At 34.1% G+C, this 13,062-nt stretch overlaps 3 protein-coding genes across 3 annotated transcripts in view; 2 read left to right on the top strand and 1 right to left on the bottom strand.

Moving 5' to 3' along the window:
• The window catches only part of HELRODRAFT_69369 (hypothetical protein), a gene marked incomplete at both ends in the record, with an annotated part of 1,970 nt that extends 1,336 nt beyond the window's left edge, over window positions 1–634 (bottom strand). Inside the window, 3 exons of the mRNA XM_009030566.1 lie at window positions 138–216; window positions 328–373; window positions 452–634. Of these exons, the coding sequence (XP_009028814.1) occupies window positions 138–216; window positions 328–373; window positions 452–634 (308 nt within the window). The remainder of the gene's footprint in view (window positions 1–137; window positions 217–327; window positions 374–451) is intronic.
• A 2,942-nt stretch (window positions 635–3,576) lies between these two features.
• On the top strand, window positions 3,577–4,412 carry HELRODRAFT_69924 (hypothetical protein; the record flags this gene model as incomplete). Its single annotated transcript, XM_009030626.1, has 2 exons — window positions 3,577–3,822; window positions 4,281–4,412. 2 exons carry the CDS (start codon window positions 3,577–3,579, stop codon window positions 4,410–4,412), a joined length of 378 nt encoding a protein of 125 aa, XP_009028874.1.
• A 4,766-nt stretch (window positions 4,413–9,178) lies between these two features.
• Window positions 9,179–13,062, top strand: part of HELRODRAFT_189635 (hypothetical protein) — a gene marked incomplete at both ends in the record, with an annotated part of 10,281 nt that continues 6,397 nt past the window's right edge. The window contains 8 exons of the mRNA XM_009030993.1: window positions 9,179–9,234; window positions 9,359–9,415; window positions 10,051–10,198; window positions 10,614–10,824; window positions 11,099–11,204; window positions 11,462–11,813; window positions 12,154–12,328; window positions 12,534–12,609. Of these exons, the coding sequence (XP_009029241.1) occupies window positions 9,179–9,234; window positions 9,359–9,415; window positions 10,051–10,198; window positions 10,614–10,824; window positions 11,099–11,204; window positions 11,462–11,813; window positions 12,154–12,328; window positions 12,534–12,609 (1,181 nt within the window). The remainder of the gene's footprint in view (window positions 9,235–9,358; window positions 9,416–10,050; window positions 10,199–10,613; window positions 10,825–11,098; window positions 11,205–11,461; window positions 11,814–12,153; window positions 12,329–12,533; window positions 12,610–13,062) is intronic.

Raw genomic sequence — 13,062 nt, 5'->3', positions numbered from 1 at the left:
ACAGTACATACATGAACACACATATGGAAAAATTTAGAATACCATAAAAAATTAATAAAAACAAATCTTACATCTGAAGCAGTCAGCAATTTTGAATTGAAAAACAAATTTGACATGAAATAATGTTTGACTAGCACGAACCTTTAGCACACTGCAGACACCAACTAACTGCATGAGATGCAGTGTATGATGGCTTCATGGGATTTCCATGCAAAACTTGGTGTTAACAAGTTAAGTTATTTCAAATAACTGATGATATCAACTTAACAACAGTAACAGATTTCAATATGTGAACAAAATAATTTGAGCTCCAATCTGAATTCTTACCATTGTAAAGTGAACCACCTTCAGCATATTCCATCACAAGAAACACCTGATAGGATTAAATTTTAATGAATGAAAATATGTGCATCTTTTGTAAAGAGTCTATGCCGTATAATAACAAACTGACAGGTTGTTTAGTAGATGCACCATACAATTTGACAATGTTCATGTGATTCACTCTTGAAAGTTGTTTCAATTCTGTCACAAATGCCTTTCTTTCAGATTCTGTTTTAATTAATTTGACTGCCACATCAATGTTTCGCCACCTTGCTCGGCTCACCACTCCATATGCCCCTCTGCCAACTATCTGAAATCAGAATTGTTGCAAAAATTTACGACAGATAAATAAAATGAAATAAGCATAAAACAAAAAATTAGCAAATTAATTTATTTGATTACAATTCCTCCTTTCTAGCATTCTAGCAGTAGATTTCCATTTAGCAAAAGAATATTAACACTAACAGTAGATTATTAGGCAAAGAATCTAATGATTAATAAATAGATAGCAATAATAGAGTTCTAATAACCAAATCCAATTAATAGTTAAATTTTAAATAGTAATAGTCTATGTATCTATCCAATAATAAACATGCTGTCTGTTATAATATTTTTTGACTATGTAAACTAATATCAACATTTACATTTTTTAATTGAAAAAGTAAATTTATTAAAAACACTGTTGTTTTCTATTTTTAGATCTAATTTATTTAGTATTTTTTTATCAAAAATAATTTTATGAAATTTATTTTATCTTATTTATCTATTTAACAAACATTTTATTTGAGTTTCATTAATTAATACAGTTTAATTTATTGCAAGAAAATAAAGAAAGTACGAACTTCTTGAAATGAAATTTCGTTGCAGTCAATCTCCTCAACAAATCCTGATGGCAGCTCCATTCTCAGCTCAGATGCAGTTCCACATCATATCATTCAAGTGTATTTAACTATTTATTTATATTTATAAATAAATTTAATTATATTCTCACCCAAAATGGTCACGATTTCTTAAACTTAATTATAGTTAGTAACAGTTAGCGAACATAAAGATTGAAAATAAATGCATCAATTAAAAAACGTAAATAAAGTTATTTAAAAATATTTGTTTAAAAGTTAATTTTGTTTAGAAATATTTGACAGGTTATTATTATTAGCATTATTAACATGTGGGGCTAGTATATATATTAGATAGTAGTTAAATATGTTATTTTTGTTGTTATTGTTAGTTGCATTGTTGTTGTTTGCTGCTGATTTTTCGTTCTTTGAAATCAAAAAAACTTGACAATGATTTACGATCTACCGTTGGGTAAACAGAAAAATTAAACATGAAGTCAACCAACGCGGAACATGCTTCATTTTCATCAATAATTTCATATATATATACGATGTGTGTGTGGTGTGTGTGTGGTGTGTGTATGTCATTTGTCCAATGATTTTTGCATCACTAATCATGAAGAAAATTAATGTCTAATATCATCCAATCTCATCGCAGTGCAAAGGTTAAAGTGAATTCAATGAATTTTCTAAAAAAAATGGATTTGAACTAACGAAATAGAAAATTAGTAAATATAAAATCGTTCCCAAACATTATGCCAAAAATTTCACCTCCAGTGGCACAAATGTGTCAAAACTTGTTTGCATTACCCATATTTCAACAGCCAAAAGTGGATTATTTAGCATGTTTCACAAACGTTGATGATAACGCATTTGGTTTGAATCTAAAGGATTCATTTTTGTCAAAAGATAGCGACATCGATCATACAATTAGACCATCGTCTCAACGTGCCAAACAACGCCTCTACAAGTCTTTTTACAAAACTAAGTCGAATGTTACTTGATAGGCTTAAAATACTGATTCGAATTTGGAGAGCGGATGGATAGTGTTTATAATTACTATTTTCTTGAATAAACTGGAATCGAGTGTGTTGAATATTTGAGTGACGGTTTGATATGATAAAAGTAAGAAGTTGAGGCGAATATATTTTTTGATGAGATATTGTAGCTGTTGAAGTTGTTGTTTAGTAGCGAAGTGATATGTAGGATGATGTGTGATTCTGTGATGTCGATTTGTCGAATTATTTGATTTGATACCTTTGAAATTCACGCAAAATGTTTTTAGTGCATATGAAAGTTTGCAGCACTTTCCTGCTCATATGGTTTTTATGACGTGGAACGCTGAGTGTAGAAGTCGTCAGCCAAAATTTTAGACACTCCGGCCAAAATTTAGTTAGTTTCTTAGCCACCCCCAACAACGTTGTCTAGATCCGCCACTGTTGGTGATGGTCATGATATTTTACACCGGCATCGGCCTATCTACATATATATATTATCATACCTATTTAAATTTTTTATATGGCCCTATCGTATTCTTTTTAGCATAAACTTTACTTAAAGCAAAAGCAGCAAACATACACACACACACATCAGGATTTCCCAGCTGTTCCGGTTCTGGAGCTAAGAAATAGAAAACGTTTCCAGTCCCAGGGGTAACGTTCAGTTCAAGTGCTTTATTTCAAATACTTCATTAAATTGATGTATATAACCTACTGTGTAACAAATATTCTATACATATATGTATAACGTGCCAAATCATTTAATTTGATTTATTTTGCGCCTAATAGTTAAATAATTCTAGTTTTAGTGTATATTATCATGAATTTTTTTTTATATATATCCCTGTATATTATAAGCATATGAGTTTGTTCAACAGTTGAACCGACAATAAAATGTTAATTCGATATTTATTTATTCGGTTTCGTTCATTGATGTCTAATTTTAAAAATATGATTTAAAATGTTTTGTGATATGAATATAATATGATGACCTTGTATTTTTATTTAAACTGTGATTTGTTGACAAATATATTTTAGTTAAGTATTTTGAAATGAAAGTTTATAAATAAAAATTGTCACTGAATTTTAGTTAGATAGATAGACCAAAATAAATTTTTTTTACAGATTGCCATTTGGATTTGCCATCATCATACTAATGACTAACCACACTACACAGTAATTAATATTAATTTGCTCAAAAACAAATAGCCAAATCAAATCATATTGATGTGAGGATTTTTAATTTAAGCTTTTATTTTAATTTAAGATTTTATTCTAGTTTTTAATTTAAATTTTTAAAAACAAATGAATCGTTTGCCTACTGTTTTAACTTTAACTAATTAAAACTTCTTATAATGTTGTATAACGAAACTGTGTACGGGAATAATGATTCTATGAGTTCGGATGATGATGCACACGTGATGTCTGATCGTGTTCAGGCTGTGGCCACCAACATCTACCGCGAGTTTGAGCGCATGATACCGACGTATGGCGAAGATGTAGTAAAAGACATGATGCCACATATTGTCACTATTCTTGAAAGTTTGGATTCAGCTTTTAAAGAAAACCAAGAAAAGGAAGCAGAATTGGAGCTCTGTAAAGATGATAATGAACAGTTGATGTCCCAATATGAAAGAGAAAAACAGTTGAGAAAGTCAGCTGACCAAGTCAGTATCTCTATTATATATGATATAGTGATAGTCTATAAATAAATGATTTTATATCACATTTCATTTGTTATACTTTCATTTAATTTTCTGTTTTCTAGGATAGTCTGTAGTTTTTTCATTATAATTCTTTCTAATGCCGATGATTCTGTTAAATTTTTAAAGTTTTCGTTGCTTAAATAATTCTTTAAATTTGTTGCTTGATGTTCTTTTTTTTTACATTTTTTTCTTATTTTTCAATTTGAACATCAAAGGAAGATAATTGAAATTATATTTTCTCTTTTGGTTTTAAGCTACTGATATTGATAACTATAGGTCTGACTATTATATTAAAAACAATGTTTATTGATAGTATTATTTAAGATATTAATGATGGTGTTGGTGCTAATAGTGATGATATCAATGAGGATAGTGATGACATTGATGCAAGTAATGATTGATGTGATTTGTTTTCAAAGAAACTTTTAGCAATTGAAGACTCATTAGAGGAAGAAAGGAAGGAAATGAATGACAGAATGGAGCAGTTGCAGTTAAACTTGAAGGCACATGAATTAAAATCAAAAAATTCACATGACCACAGTAAGATGTGATGTGTTGATGTCATTTATTTCTTTATATTTGTATCAAACAGCAAACTGTATACATTTAATTAAAAAGAATGTATTATTTTTTAATTATTATTTAATTTAATTAAGCAATTATTTAATTTAGTTAAACTATTATTATTCAATTTAATTAAACAGCTAATGTTCAACATAATTAAACAAATAATCTTTAGTACAATTAAACAATTAATATTTAATTAAATTATATGATTAATATTTAAATAAATTTATTAATATTTAATTAAACAATGAATATTTAATATAATTAAACTATGAGTATTTAATTTCAATTGATCAATGAAGTCTTGAGATTGGAAGAGAAGGAGAATGAGCTGAAGAGAGAGTACAGCAAACTGCATGATAGGTTTAATGAGGTTCGTGAGAATGTTTCCCATTAATCCAACTCAATTCAACATTTCATGCGTGCCTTCATGACTTTCTGGTTAGACAATCTTTAACGAAAATTGACCTCACATTTTATTTTTTTGTAGCTGTTGAAGAAGCATTTGGAATGTGTTGAAAAGACGAAGATATCCATGACGGAGAGCATGTTTGACAATGTGCCAAAGTTTGTTACTCTCTTTTCAACTGTTCACATGTCTGCTTACATCTTAACTTCATTTATTAACTATTCAAATGTCTTTATTTCGAAGTTCATCAGTGTATGGTCAGTTGGTGCACGTGCTAAAATGAATTGCATCGTATTGCATATGATGGTGGTCATTTTATAACTTTTGTATTAGCTGGCCTGTAAGAATTTAATTATAATATGATGTGTCAATTGGATGTATGAATTATAATATATGAAGTGAATGAATGAATGAATAAAGGAATGAATGAATGAATGGATGAATGAATGGATGGATGACATTGATGTTGCAGGAACTTTCAGCTGCCCATGCTGAGGTCTGTGATGGATTTCTCGAGCCGGGATGATGCGGTGCTGATGAGGATGAGGAGGGCCGGCGAGTTCGATCCACTCGCTCATAATCAGGTTCATTCATTTATTTGTTCATTCATTCATTCATTCATTCATTCACCATGCTCTTCTTGCTATCACCAACATCATCATTATTAGCAATAATATCAGTTTTGCTATCGTTATCATCATTTTGATCATCGTTATCATCATTGTCATCCATTTCGGGGACGACCTCATGATCAACATCAGCAATATCATTGTCATAATTACCAACATCATCATTACATTCATCGATATCATCATCATCATCGTTATTATCATCGTCATTATCATCAACATCGTTATCATCATCGTCATCATCATTATTGTCCTTTGCAAGATGTCAAAGAGCAGCGTGGATGACTTCCACAACATTCGAACAGTTGATTCGATGGAGAGAGACGTCAACACTGAACGAGTTCACGTCAGCCACACTGGCACCAGTCAGTAGTTGTTCCGTGATGAGGACGGTCTTCGTGATGAAAATGATGATGAGGACGATGATGAGGATGAAACGGATGGAGATGACGTCAACAGTGATGATGATGAGGGTGACGATAAGGATGATGATGATGATAAGGATGATGATGACGATAAGGATGATGATGATGATGATGATAAGGACGATGATGATGATGACCACCTGAATGATGGTGATGATGATATTTTTTGATTTGAACAGATGTTCAGTCACCCTTGGACCCAGGGAAAAAGAAGAAGCTCATCAAACCACTGTTATTATTTTAACCATTTACCAACTTATACCGGCTTTGTCATTGGATCAACACTCTTTATTATTATTATTATTTTATTATTGTTATCAGTAGTAGAAGTAGTAGTATTAGTAGTAGTAGTAGTATTAGTAGTAGTAGTAGTATTAGTATTAGTAGTAGTATTAGTAGTAGTAGTAGTATTAGTAGTAGTAGTAGTATTAGTAGTAGTAGTGGTATTAGTAGTAGTAGTGGTATTAGTAGTAGTAGTGGTATTAGTAGTATTAGTATTAGTAGTATTAGTAGTAGTATTAGTAGTAGTAGTAGTAATAGTAGTAGTAGTATTAGTAGTAGTAATAGTAGTAGTAGTAGTAGTAGTAGTAGTAGTAGTAGTAGTGGTGGTGGTAGTGGTAGTGGTTGTAGCAGTAGTACTAGTAGTATCACATTTATTATTGTTATTATTCTTGCTGGCTGCTGTGGTTAACTGTTTAAATATTTCTGGTTGTTGCTTTCTGGACTTATGTTTCTATGCTGCAACGAAACGTAACCACCCCACCCACCTACCTACCTACCTACCTACCTACATACCTATCTACCTACCTACCTACCTACCTACCTACCTACCTACCTACCTACCTACCTACCTACCTACCTACCCACCTACCTACCTAGCTACCCACCTACCTACCTACCTACCTACCTAGCTACCCACCTACCTACCTACCTACCTACCTACCTACCCACCTACCTACCTACCTACCTACCCACCTACCTACCTACCTACCTACCCACCTACCTACCTATCTACCTACCTACCTACCTACCTACCTACCTACCTACCTACCTACCTACCACCCACCTACCTACATACATGCAGCAAGCCGGCTACGAAGATATCAACGGTCGACGATAATGAGTGTGACGACGACGACGACGATGACGATGATGATGATGACCTCGGAGAAATGGTGAACCCTGGTGACTTCTCTTCAACAGGTGAATGGTTAAATGATTTAGTGGTAGTGTAATTAAGATTGAGGGGATGGTTGTTCTGATGATGGTTTCAGATGAAGTATATTTTTAAGACGATGATGGTTTTGTACCATTTTGAAATTTTTTTTTGAGAATGTTATTTGAAGGATCTTGTTGAAAGTGATGGCATAGAGTTAATAATGATGAAAAAGTGACAACAGTGAATTTATTCGTCTCATTACTTAACTTAACACCATGCGTTACACTTTCAAGTCACTGCCACAACTTAGCGGCACAATTACAAAGGTGTCACTGCAAGAAAGATTATTCATCAAATTTAAATTTTTTTTCCATTTATGTTATCTATGGTGCTTCATTCGTAGCTGGAGATAATTATTTTGGTAAGAGGAAATGCTTGCTGTGGTGTTGTGGCCTTGCTTGCTAATGTTTCATTATGTTGTTTGGCAGCTGAGTTAATTTAATATGTTTTTGTTTATTCATTTATTTATTTTTATATCTTCGTTAGTTTATTTTCATATCATTCATTTTCTCTACATATTTCGTTCATTTAGTGTGAGGCATACTTTTCTAACATCGCATTTGTGTTGCATTGCTTATCAATGGTTTTGTTAACAATCGAAATTCTTTGTTTGTTTCCTGCTTTCAAATGAGTGGCTGAGTGCTTTTATTTTTTCAATTCATCTCTTTTAATAGATTAAAATTTTTTTAATTTTTCAAATTGTTGACATTCCATTATTTCTCAATCATCATTATCATCAGTCATCATCATCATTATCATCATCATCATCATCATCATGGTGGTTGGGCTGCTATTATTGTTCCATGTTGTCTGATTTTATTATGCTGCTACTTCTTCCTTGCATCTCAAAGCTGGAGTGAATTTATCATTGACTGACCACTGCGCTGTCCAACTTTTTCACTAAGTTACGTATTTACGTATTTCAGTGATGTTCCATTTTTAAGATTCTAACACGCACGCACGCACACACACACACACACACAAACACATATTTGCATGTTGTTGATCAAAGTATTTTGTTTACTCAAAATCCTCATTGCAGATGTTACATGGCATGCACTTGTAAGATCAACTTCATATGTTTCACAAAAATATGTCTGATTTAAATTACTGAGCAATCTGTTGTTGCCATTTGTTGTTGTTGTTGCAGCTCGCCTGAGGGGTTGCCTAGTTATTTAATATTAATATTTAGAAATCGTGTCTCGGCCACCGTATCCACCCAAAGATCGGTGGTGGTGAGGGGGGTGGGATTGGTAGTTCAGTTGAAAAGGTGTTGAGTAGTATGGAGGTGTGAGTGGCAGAGGTTGCATTGGTCGAAGATGGTACCGTGGCAAAAGTTTCCGCGTTTGCATCGTGCAACCAACATCGCCTGGTCGTTTTGCCAAATCGAACAAGCGGTGCGAATGAATACCTACACACCCTCTCACCCGGGTTTTCTGCCATTTGTTTGTCGCACTTGCTGCATTTCGATCAACCGAGTCAACTTTCTGCAGTGGTTCATCAGGATTGTTTGAATGTCGCTGGACTTTCTAAAAATGACTTTCTGCTCACACTCTTAACTTTAACTTCTTCTAAAGGATTCTTTCGCTAATCCACGCAATCTATTTTGTGGCAAAATTTGTTTCCAGGCCTCGCTTCAACTCTTTTTTTAATTTTTCTCATCAAAATTTTTATGCTTTTCAACTGAACTTTTTCGTGTTCCAATTTTAGTTGTTCCACTGCTGCCACATACGGTCGCTCATTATTACATTTCCTCATTAATATAACAACATCGTTGAAGCAAACACTTTGGTCACCATCATATCAATGTTTATTTGGTTCAATTAATTATTTCACTTATTTTTTTTGCTCATTTATATGCACACGCTTATGTGTGTGTAAATGTGTATGTATATATGTATATGTACGTATGTATATATGGTGTATGGAAATGAATATATGTGTATATATATATGTATGTGTATCTGTGTGTGTGTGTATGTGCATATGTGTGTATATGTGCAGTGTGCACGTATGTGTATATGTGCACGTATGTGTATATGTGTTTATGTGTATGCCTGTTGCAGGGATGAGCAAGGAGATAGAGAACTTGATACTTGAAAATACCGAACTGCTGGCCACAAAGTAGATCATAATATTAATTGTTATTAGCGTCGTCGTTGTTGTTGTTTTATTATCAATTATTATTGTTTTTGTTATTATTCATTATTATTATTATTATTATTGTTTTTATTTTTATCTTTTCCAGGAATGCATTAAATGTAGTGAAAGATGACCTCATTGCTAGGCTTGATGACACTCTGAGGTGAGGTGATTGGGATGAAGGTGTTGATGATGATGATACTCTGAGGCGATTGTGATGGAGATGTCGATAATGATGATTGTAGAAACGACGACGATGATGATGATGAAGTGAATGATAGTGTTGCAAAGAAAAGGTATGATGGTGACGGTTGGCAATATTTTCCAGGAAGAACTTAACTACGCGTAAATCTTTCCTCTTATCTTCCAGCTAAATCAGACCTGGTTTACTTGTAATTATTATTCCACTTATGTTCCTCCTGTCTCAACTTCTACACCTTTTTTTTCTTTTTTCTTAAACTTTTTCGACTTTCTACACCTGTTACTTTTGTGAACTGCCCAGTAATACCCTCTTATTTGTGCTGGTTAGCTGATGAAATGTTGAGGCCACTTGGGCAGGCGTTTGTTATTTCGCTCATTTCTTTTTTATTGCTTTTTATTGCTTTATACGCTATAAGATGATATTAACAATAGTACAAACATCCATTTGAGTTTTCTGCAGTCACGAAGGCGTTTGAAATGAAAAACTAAACCGGCAATAGAAATAAACAAAACAAGCAATAAAGACATGTAGTCTATTCCCAAGATTTGAACAAACACGATTTTTTTATTTAACAAAGTCTTTTTTTTTGCAAACAGTGAACACGAGTTGCTTAAAGAAGAGTTGAAAGCCACGCAAAATTTGAGGGAGAAGTTGCGAGAACAGGTGCTTGAGTTGGAGATGGAGTTGAAGAACTACAGAGAAGCGCTAGAGGCGGAAAGGAGGAAGAGTTCTCCAGAAGATGGGGTGAGTTTGTGGTGTGTTCTGTTCTGATTTTTATAAAAAAAATTGAGTTGGTTTGTGTACATTCAAGATCTTACAGTGTCAAACGTTATATTTGAAACGTTAAATCATGCCATCTTTTAAAATGTTTGCACTGTCTGAAATCTCATTTTCGAACAACTTATTACATATTTCCATTTAGTAAGGAATGCATTATTAACAGTGCATATGTCACGTCTAACTCTGCTTGAAACTATCTGTTGATGACGGGCTTCAAATTCAAACACCATCCCTTATGAGCTGTTCTTTTATAGATTCAGTTCATTACTTATTGCAGTTTGAATGAAGATGCGTTTGAGACATTTGAAGTTTATGAATTACAAGAACAAGTAAAAATTTAAATTTTCATTTTCATGGCACTGATTGTTTGCTTGCCCAGCGACAAGATGAACTGTCGATGGCTCAAAGGAAGAGATTCACTCGTGTGGAAATGGCTCGAGTTTTGATGGAACGAAACCAGTACAAGGAGAGGTTGATGGAGTTGCAGGAAGCAGTCAGGTGGACTGAAATGATCAGAGCTTCAAGAGAGCACCCAGATCTTCTTCCCGGGGGACACCATTCAAAGAAGCGATCCTCTTCCATCTGGAACTAGTGGGAAATCTTTTTATTACATTGATCTGGAGCTAACTTTGAGTTTTTTTTTACAAATTTAGTTTTGTTTGTTTATACAATCGAGAAGTTTTTCTGATTAAATTTGAAAGTTTTTTGTTTTTTGTATTTAATTTTTCTCATGTAATTTTTTGTTGACTTTAAACATTTGATCGTAACTTTCGTAAACGTTGTTTAGTTGAGATTTTTAATGTATTTTTATTTTGAATTAACAACCCCACGAACCACGCTCCACCTTGCACGAACGTCACGACAGTTTCGAAAGGTTGTTCACGAGACGAAACGAACCCCCCAGAAGAGTTTCCTCCCTTGCTTCCGTTCGCTACAACGCTCCCACCAGTCCTAGGCGAGAAAACCTCAGGTACCCATCGAGCTAAACACATTATTCTATTTTCACTAACAAATTATATTAATGTTATTTTATTTGACGTGTTAATAATTTGTTGCAGTGGTTACTGCTGTTTGCACGGTTTACGTTTCTCTCTGAATTTCTCCTGAACCTATTCGTTTGAGATCCTGAATCATTAATTAATCACGCCTCAGCTTGAGGTGACTACGAAATGATGAAACGTCCACTTGCTTAATTCTTTTGTCAGATTTGTTTTAAAACGTCATCAGGTTGGCCGAGAGACGTCGAAGAAACGAAGACAGCCAGCCTTCTTCCCGCAACAGCGACAAACAACAATTGAACCCGATAAAAAATGACGATGGTAGAATTCAGGCGTATGGTTGGAGCCTGCCGTCTTCATCATCATCTCCATCTCTGCCTCTCCACAACAAACAGCTCTCCAAGACGTCAGGTTCTTCAACAATGGATGAAAACATCAACGCTGCTGCAGATAGTAATGACGTTCGCAAGTCGAGATCATCGTCAGCGTCTCGAGAAGTGAGTCGAGGTGGGAGAAATCTCTTGCCGGTCCCTGTGCCCGTCTACTGCCAGCCACTGCACGCTGCCACACCTTCTAACAAGGTCCAGCTATAATTCATATCGTGGTTATGTCGTGTTGTGTTTGATGGGAAGGGATCGGTTAAATGGAGGGAGAAAGAGATTGACTGGTCGATATTTAGTCGGAGTTTTTTAAATTCGCGTAAAATCTTAAACAGCAATGTGTGTGGTGCGTGGTTTCGCGCGTATTCACGTGCACTAAGCAAGCAACGTGGCTTCTCTCTCTCTTCATCATAATTGTTGATAATTTTTATATTTAATTGTTTGTTGAGCTATTCAGTTTCAAATTGTTGTGACATGCTTTTTATTTTCAATCATGCATTTAGTTGAAACTTTTAACTTTGCAGCATTTTAATGCAAACAGATTTGGTGTGCTGCGACTTGCACCCCATCCTCCTCCTCCAACGAAGTGTGGATATGTTCCAGTGGATCCGACCTCAAGGGCAAGGTCACCATCGTCCAACCTTCCAGTCCGGAAAAACCCATTAATCAGTTTCAAGTTTCAAATGATTACCTCCTATGCATTGATTGGGTGCCTGGTTAGTGCTGTTGTTTATGATGATGTTTGTAGTGATGATGGTTGTAATGATAATGATGTTTGTAGTGATGAAAATGATGACGATGGTTGTAGTGATGATGATGATGATGGTGGTGATGATAATTTGGTGCTAAGGTTATAACAAGGAAAGTTTACAACATTTAGACAGCTTTCGTTGTTACCTGTTTTCGCGTTTTTTATTGAAGTATTTGAGCTTGATTCAATGTTGTCTCGAAGCCCTCTCATCATCCATCAGTTAGAAGATATTGAAGGGAATCAAAAGTAAATCAAAATATTTGCACTAACTATATTCGTTGTGATGCCATTCACCATTGAGTTACAACATGAGGGCAGTTGAGAAGACGTGGCTGAAATGTTTATGATGAGGATGATTATGATGATGACGATGTTTATGATGATGATGATATTTAAGAGAATGATTATAATTAAGATGATTATGACAATTAAGATGACAATAGTAATTAAAACGACAATGATGAGATGATGATGATGATGAGGATGTCTGAGGTGGTGATAGATAAAATGATGATAACTGAAATGATGATGATGATGATGATGATAGCTGAGATGAAGATAACTGAGATGATGATGATGATGATAGCTGAGATGAAGATAACTGAGATGATGATGATGATGATGATAGCTGAGATGAAGATAACTGAGATGATGATGATGATGATGATAGCTGAGATGAAGATAACTGAGATGATGATG

This window comes from Helobdella robusta (assembly GCF_000326865.2).
Source record: "Helobdella robusta unplaced genomic scaffold HELROscaffold_7, whole genome shotgun sequence".
In the NCBI taxonomy this organism is placed as follows: Eukaryota; Metazoa; Annelida; class Clitellata; order Rhynchobdellida; family Glossiphoniidae; genus Helobdella; species Helobdella robusta.
The sequence above is the reverse complement of the archived record's forward strand: the minus strand, read 5'-3'. Positions and strand labels throughout refer to the sequence as shown.